The sequence below is a fragment of the Cyprinodon variegatus genome, unplaced genomic scaffold (genome assembly GCF_000732505.1).
Source record: "Cyprinodon variegatus isolate N-32 unplaced genomic scaffold, C_variegatus-1.0 Scaffold295, whole genome shotgun sequence".
Taxonomy (NCBI): Eukaryota; Metazoa; Chordata; class Actinopteri; order Cyprinodontiformes; family Cyprinodontidae; genus Cyprinodon; species Cyprinodon variegatus.
In genome coordinates this window covers 641,444-651,325 of record NW_015150748.1, presented here as the reverse complement: position 1 = coordinate 651,325, position 9,882 = coordinate 641,444, and the positions used below count along the sequence as shown (strand labels likewise).

Below are 9,882 nucleotides of genomic sequence, written 5' to 3'. Positions count from 1 at the left end.
TTTGTACAGCTTTCAAAATTTTTCCATTCTTTAAAGTGCACCAGTGATCAAATTTAAACAGTGTGGGAGAAAAAAATGGTAAAAAAAAAAAAAAATTTATTGATATGGAAGTTCAGAGCATTAAATATGTATGCTGTATGGATTGGTGTTATCAGTGTGATATAATTATATTACATTATATTATAATAATTATATTCTATATTAGGCAATAAGAAAAATATGATTTTAGATTTTTCTCATTAAATGATCAAACATGTATAAAATGTGGGTGGTTAGCAGCAGGAAAAAAAATTGGGAAAAAAAAACCTCTTTCCTGTTGTTGTAAAGAAATAAATACAGCTCTTTGACATATAAATTAAATGAGGGCTCCTGATGGAAAAGGCAATTATGTCAACAAGGAGATGAGGACCTAGAACCAGAAATTGGCTCTGTGGTTGTATGTCTCTCTTTTGTTAAGGTTCAGTGCAACACTGATGCAGGTGGTTGTGTATGCCTGAGCTTTAAATTGAGTTTTTCCAATCTAAGACTTCTTTTGGACTTGATTGCAAACAAGAAAAAAAAACTATATCTGTTTGGATGGAAATACTGGTTTGTCAGACTGCAAAGTACTTCAAAAATATAATATTGTTCCCTAAATCATAAGCCACTTAACCAATCATTTAAAAATGCTATGAGGAACTTTAGAATCAGCAAAAATGCTGACTACTTAATTTTACTGAAATGTTTCCCAAAACATGCAGTTTCCAAAATGTCTTATTACCCCTTGGTCATTTTTATAATTATGTGGATGCACTTTTATCTTAACTTCCAGTAGTGCATTTAATGAAGGTTTGTGTTTTCTTCCTGCTGTGGAAGTCCCTGTGGTGATTCTGCAAGGCTGCCAGTGGGATGCCTGTTAGCATGTTAGTGCACTACATGCAGATGCAGGGACTACAGGCTAATGCTAATGAGATGCCTGCCTGAAAACTGCAGCCTTTTATTTTACTCATGGAATGAGCCCAAACATTGGAGAAAAACAAAAAGTAGACCTACACACAATTTTGACAAATCTAAGTATCATGGAGTAAGAAATGTGATCTTTTTCTTTGTATTATAAATGTTTTTTTTTAAATAAAAATCTTGGATTATTGAAAGGATCTGCTTTCTTCTTTAAATGGAATCACATTTGTAAACGTAATAACTTTGTGGATTGGGCAGCTGAATATGTGGGTGCTGGCAGAGTGATGATCTAGGGCAGCAGAGGAGTAAAGAGGAATCCTATTTAATGCCAATGATGTTAGAGGCCATTAGTGGCGTCTAAAGAATGTTTTTCTTGTCTTTCCATTTGGCGACAATCAATAAAATAGGCAAGTTTACCGCATAGGAGGAAATGTGGCCTTGAAGACATCTGGGTTGTTGCAACATTTTTAGCTGCTCTCCTTTCAGTACCAACAACTTCAACCTTTCCAATTTCGGTTGTCTTCAGTCAGCACTTGTTGGAACTTTTGGTTAATTACAGGAGAAATTCTGCAGGTTAAACCTTCTGTCTTTTAGAATCTTGAAGACTTTTAAGAGGTTTAACAGCCTAACAGAGGATAGCTGTAAATAGGGCTGGTTCCATTAATGACGACTGACTGAAAATCATTGGAATAGAAAAGTTAGGATGGTAACCGTCCCAAACAAGTCATCTGCTGGTGTATCTACTGGATCCATCCTGTTGAGAGTTTCAAACCTCTGATTGAACAAAACTACCTCCACGTGCTTTCCATATAATTTACACAACTACTCACTAGTGTTGAACAATGCTGTAAAGTCTTTATTAGATGTATACTTTACTTACTTTTAAATTATTCACCAGTGCAAATTGAGTCATGGTTTTATTTGTCACTTTAACAAGCATGTCATTATGAAGCATATAGAAACAGTTTTAAAAAAGGAATTATTTTCCAAATTTTTAACTGTCCCTAAAATATGTCTTTGTCAATCTCATATTTTGTGATTTGAGAGAGTTAGAACAAGTTCTGTAAACGCTAATTGTTTTTACATCATATTAAGAATCAAAGAAAATTAGGTAACCAAAATAAAGTTAAAATCTAATTATATGTATATATGGGTTTTGAGTGACTTTTCCTTCACAGCATGAGGATTTGTTGATTCTCCATCTGGACATGCAGCTGCTGTGCTCCAGATTTAAAGTCCCACTGTTTAGTGGAAATGGAGAGTGAGATACGTGGGAGCTGAATGAGGCAGGAATGTTAGTGGGTTGGTTCTGCTGGTCATACCACCTGGTCAGGCCACTCATGGAGAAGGAAAACACACACAGTAGATGTTTTCCAGTCACACCATGAAACTTCACACTGATTTACCTTGAGGTGTTTTGACTTTGGAGCATTAGAGGTTTCCATCTTATTAAGGCTAAGATTTGTTTTAATGAAAGTATGCATGCATGCTATCATGAATAAACAGCATTGGTTGGATTTGAGAAGCTTAAAGATAATCTATTCACTGATGAGGAAGCCCCAATCAAAACGTCTACTTAGATCAACTGTTTTACACGACAAGAAGAATATTATCGATTTTTACACTTGTTAAATAAATACAAACATAATAATAAATATAAAAAACAAAATATGTTCACATGGTTTTAAGAAAAAATATCAGTTAAACTGCTCAAATTAACTTTTTTAATATTAGACTTTGCACGGTTGCATAAGATCTTAACATAACATTTCACATATAAGATGATGATAATTTTTGATTGAGAAGATTTTATTCAGAAATTGTTTTTGATGGAACATTTTCAACATTGCAGCACATTTTGAAACTTGAATGTCTTATTTCCTATTTCATATTAAGATAATACATTCAGTGCTTTTGGTTTTGGTGATATTTCAATTTACAGTATCAAGCAAACTCTTAACTAAAACAAACTGTAAAAACTTAGTTTAGCGGTCATGTCTCAACACATAAGTGATCTATTTCTGCGTCACAAACTTCCTGCCCAGACAGGAAATGCATTCTTCTGTGTCCAGTCTGGAAATGCATGTGGATGTTTTCAGCACAATAACTGCCTTAGGAATGTAGCAAACTGTTGTTGCTCCTGCAAGGGAGTTTGCAGCATTAAGCAGATTTGTTTTGGTCTAGTCTATCCAGGTTGTGATTTAAAATTTTCAGCTTTAAGGAATGGAAGAAATAGTTTGTGTCCTTTTTCTGTTTTTATTTAATTTAGTAATTCAAAGCAACAGTATTTACACTACACATTTCTGAAGGAAAATAAGCATAGAAGCCATTTAAGCAACAATTCTCTATACATCATTCAATACATAACACTTAAGCAAGGGAAAACAGTACACACAAACATACACACACTGCAAGCAATTTACAGTAATCAAACATTAACAATACAAAAATAACATGGATCATAATCGAGTTCTTTAAACAGAACTGCACTGTCTCACATTAAATGTAAAGAAAAGACATTTGCACCAACAGAAGATTTGTTTTTTTTCCTAAAGCTAGTAGTATTTTGCAATAGTCTGAGTGGTCGTGACAGGTCGCCAAAGAAACAATCAGACCAGTCCAAGCCTGAGTTCATCTCCATTTGGATTGTGAGGACAATTACATATTTGAAGCTGTTGCATATTCTTCATCTTCACTTTACATTACAGTGCTGGTGATGCAGCCATACTTTAAAAAAGCCACATTTTTAGTCCTTTTTTGGTGTGAGCAAATGGTCCGTCTTCTGTCCACATGTTAGAACCATATTGATGCCTTCACCTTGGACTGATCAATAGCTGTGAAGAAAATGAGAAAATGATCATTTAGAAAGATGTTTGAAACCATGACTGAATTGGGTCAATCTGAGATAGAGATCTTGATTTGTAAAGTATAAAGTTCTAAAGTTTGTAAAGAGCCCTTTTTTAAGCTTGTTACTGACTCTCAGCTGAGCAATAACTGGTTTCCTACATTAAAACAGGGCAAATCATCCATTGGTCAGTCATCCTAGAGAACAACTATTGTATGAGCCTGGAATGTACCATCTTCAATGTTTCTGTAAAAATCACAGTCTGAGTCAAAATCCAAAGGTCTACTCCACTCTGGGCAGTGGACTGACAAGTCAGCAAGTCTTACCAAAAAGGTTAAATTACAAGTGTTTTTCAGCTGAGAGAACTGTGGGAAGTATACTGTGAAGCACAATGTTAATGTTCATTAATAATGGCACTGTCCCCTCTCACTAAGAAAGGCCAAACTTAAAACTGTTATGAAGCCAAACTATCTTTTTAATTCTTCCTTAAAAAGTAACTGCTTTAAGCTACCTGAATCATATGCCTCCAAAGATCCATGGAGGGCTGGAGGGGTCCAGGTGACAGAAGCTGCAGAGACGGGGCTGTTGCTGCTGAGATCCATTTCTGTTTTACCTCCTTCACTGTGTGGGGAGCTACCAGTGCTTGTAGCAGCCTGACTTTGACTCCTAACACCTGGCAGCAGCAATGCATTGAATCTGGGATCCAAAGCTGGGCTGTGGGGTGGGTATGGATGAAGCATAGAGTGATGATGCCTTGCATGGATGTGGGGATGGGGCCGTGGGTGTGAGTGATAGACATCATGAACATTGGGGTAGCCACTTGTGCTCTGGGGACTCAGACTGTATGTCCAGCTATCAGAAAGGGAAGCTGGAGACGGTATGCTTGCTTGAGAAAGGACATGGCTGGCCCACAAGGCTCCATCCGGATGACTGAAGGAAACAGGGCTGGCGGGGAAATCTGGGTGAACGGAGACAGAAACCGATGGGAGACAGGAGTTGGCTTGAGGTGGGAAAGGGCTGCTCCAAGGCGAACTGCCCTGACCATCAGGATGGGAACCTCCATCTGAAACAAAGAAGGAAAAACGGTTTAAAAACAAATCAATAATGTTCTTCTTTTATGGTGGGTGAAAAGTTTCATATTCTTACCTTTCCATAGGTTATTAGAGGCCGCAGCAGTTGCCTGAGTCCCTCTAATAGGTTTGCTCTCAATACTAAAGGAGCTGGCCTGGCTAAGAGCACGGGAGAAATGCTCGTCCACCACGTCACCAATGTCCCCTTGAAAGTAGGTGAACAGTACACAACGGGAGCTCAAGTACTCTGCCTCAGCTGGTTGAGTACTGTCCTTTAAGTCCAATTCAGCTGGAGATCTACGACTTATTTCAGCAATTGTTGTTGCAGGACCCAATTGTAGACCCTGATTTCTCTGCATTATCCCTCTTCCTCCTCCTTGTGATGGCTGCTGCTGCTCCAAACACTCCTGCATCTTGTTGTATGTATTCAGCTTTTTCTGGAGGAGAAAACAGAAAATAGCAGAAATGATTAAACATGTGCTAGTAACAGTAATAGTTCCAGACCCTCATTTAGATTTGAAACTACAAACAGCTGCAATTTCACGTGGTCTGTGCAGCTGATATAAGCAGACAAACAAACCCAAATCTCTTCTAAAGAAAATTAGCAGTAATCATTAGCACCACCAATTAATCACTATGTCAATAAGTCAATTAGGGATTCAATCTTTCATTAGGAATCTGGCTGGGACTGGTCTGTGATATCGTGGGCTGGTCCTAATTTCAGTGTGCGAGAGTCGGCCCTCCTTAAATCATACACTCTCCGGCTGAAGCACCTACCTGTGACAGTAAATAACTCAAGGAGCTCAAGAAGTAATATAATGTTAACTATAAGATGGATGCAGTATATACAACCCTTCCTTGTTATGCACATCCTTGTGACGGTTGGCATATGGTGTAATTTTCTATTTCTTCAAACTGTAAAATCCTTACAACAAATTAAATTATAATAAAACTAAAATGCTTTCTTTAAAAGAAATTACAAAGTTCTTCTCATATTTGATGAATTTATCATCATATTTTGCAAAAATATGTTGCGGTGCATGATGGGTTTTTGCATCTAAAGGCTATAGTTTTCTGTCTTACGTTTATTGTTGCCAGGTTGGGATGTTTCTCAATCTGGCAGTTTAGAATGGCCGTCTATGGTTAAAAAATGTTTTTTCTGTTGGTCTAAGAGATCAACAGACTTTGGTTCAAATTGGGCAAGATTTCGTATATCCAGGCGGTTTATGAAAATTTTTTGGGCTGAAAAACGTGAGTCAGTGACATCTGGCAACCCTGCTGATATGATGAGCGTGGACGTTACGCAGCAGCAGTCACTGTCTCATCCGTGTTAATAACCAATGCCAGTAAAACCGCATTATAGAAGTCTTGGTGATGGTTGTCATGTGATTCTTGAAGATAGATGGGTTAATCCACAATGTGTATTCATATTGTGTTTCACATTTGAGACGCACGCCTTTGACTGTGTTCTATTTTTTTTTTTCGGGGGTTGGGGGGTTCTTAGTTGGGCGGTTTTGGTTGTTAAAATGTCAGAGCCGAAAATCTTTCTCAGTCCGAGCCTGTTAGGAATCTATGTGATATACAGCATTTCTAGATAAACCATCATTATTTTTAACATGAAAAAATATCTACATTTTTGTCACACCATTGTGTCTCATCTGTTATTATAATGTTTCCTACACAACAAACAGCATCTCCAGTGATATATTTTTTAGTTATCTGTGATCTACAGGAGTGACACTTCTTCTGAGAGGCTGAATTTTAACTTTAAATTACAAACTTTGTGTCCAATATTAGACAAATTAATACTATGACGACAATATATATTTACAATATACTGTGCAGCTACAACTTCCAGCCTGTGCTTATAACTTAAATAGCACCGACCTGTTACTTCTGCTGTTCCCTCCCACTGGAAGGCAGTTTTATATAAAGTTTGCATTGATTAAATAAGTTAAAGGAGGATTATAAATCATTAGCTCCATTTATTTATACATTGTCCTTTTTATGTTACATACCATTGAACTTTTATTTGTAGGCCATAAAGTTAGGAGAATTAAACTATTCTAAAATCATGGACACTAAAAATCTGCAGAGGTTAAAAAGGTGTTTTCTTTCAAATAAACAGATAAATAACTTTTAAAGTGGATAAGGTTTACTTTTTGAGTTCAACCACAGTAAAACATGAAAATGAAACTCCTGAGCTGGTCTTTGGTTTTAGTGCCCCCTCCTTCTAATAAACTAGTTGTTTAATAAAAGGTTAAATAAAAACAAAATAAAAGTCTGAAAATAGCTTTTCTTTTTTTCTTTTTTTTTATTACTTCACAAACTACATTCCAGCTATTTGTCACACTGTGGTCCACATTCCTGTGTGAGTGACTGGCTGTCATTACATCACTGTTTGACCGCAGGATTAATCGCTCGGTGTCATTACGCCTGACCTGAGGTGAATACTGAACCCTGGATTGGAATTTAATCCAGAACAAGTCAAATTAAAAGCGGCAGATATGAAGCTTCTGTCTGCATTAGTTGTTTAAAAAAATTATTACACTTGATTTTAATATTCGGTTATTACATAATCATTAACAACATTTTTGAAAAATATATAATCAATAATATAGGGGGAAAACTTTTTTCGAACCGCTGTCAGGAAAATAAAAGTTGTGCAATCAGCGTCTCACCTGTTGTTGCTGCTGATGGTGGTTATAGTATGACGCCTTGTACGCAGCTGCGGGGAGATAGTGCGCTCCATAGCTTTGGTGGTACATCACATCAAGGCAACTCATAGCGGAAAAGAAAACCACTTTCGAAAAAAGAGAGAAAGTCGCATGAAAGAGAGAAAAAAAAGCCGAGAGCAACTCTCCTTGAGACTTCAGACTGGCTGTGTCATCCAAGCCAGCAGCGGCTCCATATATGCCCCACAGCATACAATGGCCATGCCGTCCAGTTTGCATAGAAACAATGCGCCTCCCTGCTGCGCGCTCCACCAGCACCACCCGGGGCGATGAAATGAATCTAAGAGGTATAAGACTCACAGTATATCCGGAAAAATTCTTTCCTGACAACTTCCCAGATTGCTATTGACCGAATAGGAATTCGGCTGTGTCTTTTTCTCTCCTTCTGTTTTGAAGGGGAGTTATATTTAGAGAGGGCTGTGGCCATTACGCACGCCCACCGGGAAGGGCCCACGATAGACAAGCCCTGTCTGTTATATGGACACCGTTGGTTTCTTTTCAGAAAACTGAACAGGTGCTTCTCTTTAATAAGAATATTTCTAAGAAGTCAATTTATTTTTGCCAATTCAGATAATAAAGTACTGATTCGTGTTTATTTTTCTCTATTTATTGACATACAACATTATTTTTGTTTTATACTTGTGTAAACAAAATGACAAATAAATCTCTCTAAGTCTACAAATACTGAAAAGACAAGATTTAGTTTCTCTTTGCTTTTAGTGGCACTCATGGAACATTTTGTAATTTTGGATAACAGAGTAAATGGTAATATACGCCAACAACAAAAAGGTTAATTGTTCAAGCCTTCAACATTATGTAATTGGAAATTTCTCTAAAAGTGGGCAGTTTTCTTTCAGAAGCTCCAAGATTGTACAATAAACCACTGTTGGTGGTTATTTATTAATGTCGTAGCTACTATGTATAACTCTGAAAAACTTGGGATTGGCCTCTAACCCAACTGAAGCGCATAACAATTTGTTTCTCTGTGTTTTGTAGCCTACAGTGGAAACTGTTTGAACACATTTAGACAATTAAGTGTCACAATATTATTATTAAAGATCGGATGACATTCAATTAATTAAAAGCACATACACACGGCAGTGACTGGATTTAAATTGGAAACATCAAAATGTCCAACTTAAACCCATCTGTTCATTCCTTTCCTAATTAAATGAGTTTTTTACATTTTGTCTCAGCAACATTTGGTTGTTTGACATCTCCCATCAAAATATAAATGTAAGCCTTGTATCACAATTTTATTAATCTTTCAATAAATGAGTATTTGGTAGACAAGATGTTTGCTGAAGGTGAGATGATTGTACAGTACCGTAATACATTTCTGACATTTTTGAGCAGTCACTTAAGCATTTCACGTGGTGGGGAAAAAAACCCAAAGTTCATTGCTAAAGAAACCTGTTGATTGTACGGTGCTGTATCCAAAAATATTAATAGGAAATTTTATTGGAAGGGAAAAGAGCACTGCAAATCTAGAAAGAAGTGAAAATGTCTTAAATGAAGTGTATTTACCTTTAATTTGAGTAGGTTAATAAGATGATTTGCAAATACAATGAGTATTTTTGCTCTTAAAATAGGATAATTAAATAATATGCACTTAAAATAAGACAATCCAATTGGTTTTTATTATTTTAAATAAAAAATTGGCTTGTTCCATTGGCAAGTGTCTGACTAACCTCCTCAATTCAAGAAAAATGCACTTTAAAAAAAAAAATACTTATTTAGATTTCCATTTCTTGCTGTGTGTCATAAAGACATCATCATCATGGTGCTTATGCATCAACCCTTTATATGGGCTGATCTTTTTTCTGCTCTAAACCAATCAGTACTTTAGCCTCGCCTTGTAAACAAGCATTAAATGGTAAATGGCCTGTACTTATATAGCGCTTTTTCAAGTCAGGAGACTTTATACTACATTCAGTCATTCACCCATTCACACACACACACACACTCACAGTGGCAAGCTACATTGTAGCCACAGCTGCCCTGGGGCTCACTGACAGAAGAGAGGCAGTCGTACACTGGCACCACCAGGCCCTCTGACCATCAGTAGAATGCTGGTGAAATGTCTTGCCCAAGGAAACAACGACACTGAAAGTCAGAGCCGGGGCTTGAACCGTCAACCCTTCGATTTCAGGGCAAACTCCTACATCCGACGCCACTGTCGCCCTAGCTTTGTTTCAGGATACTTTTTTCTGCTTTTCTCTTTAATCTTTTTTTTTTAGATTAAAACAAACAAATAAAAAAAAAAACAACTTAAAACAAACAAACAAATAAA

The 9,882-nt window shown here is 36.8% G+C and overlaps 1 protein-coding gene across 2 annotated transcripts; it reads right to left on the bottom strand.

The window, feature by feature from the left end:
• Positions 1-2,907: 2,907 nt before the first annotated feature.
• vgll3 (vestigial like family member 3) lies at positions 2,908-7,986 on the bottom strand. 2 transcript variants are annotated; one of them, XM_015383820.1, is made up of 4 exons: positions 7,536-7,986; positions 4,931-5,288; positions 4,296-4,847; positions 2,908-3,773 (listed from the first exon to the last, which is right to left on the bottom strand). In XM_015383820.1, exons 1-4 carry the CDS (start codon positions 7,806-7,808, stop codon positions 3,733-3,735), a joined length of 1,224 nt encoding a protein of 407 aa, XP_015239306.1. In that variant the 5' UTR covers positions 7,809-7,986; the 3' UTR covers positions 2,908-3,732. The 2 variants fall into 2 exon arrangements, with proteins under 2 accessions (XP_015239306.1, XP_015239305.1); XM_015383819.1 differs by having other exon boundaries at positions 2,909-3,773; positions 4,931-5,291; positions 7,536-7,985.
• Positions 7,987-9,882: the final 1,896 nt, after the last annotated feature.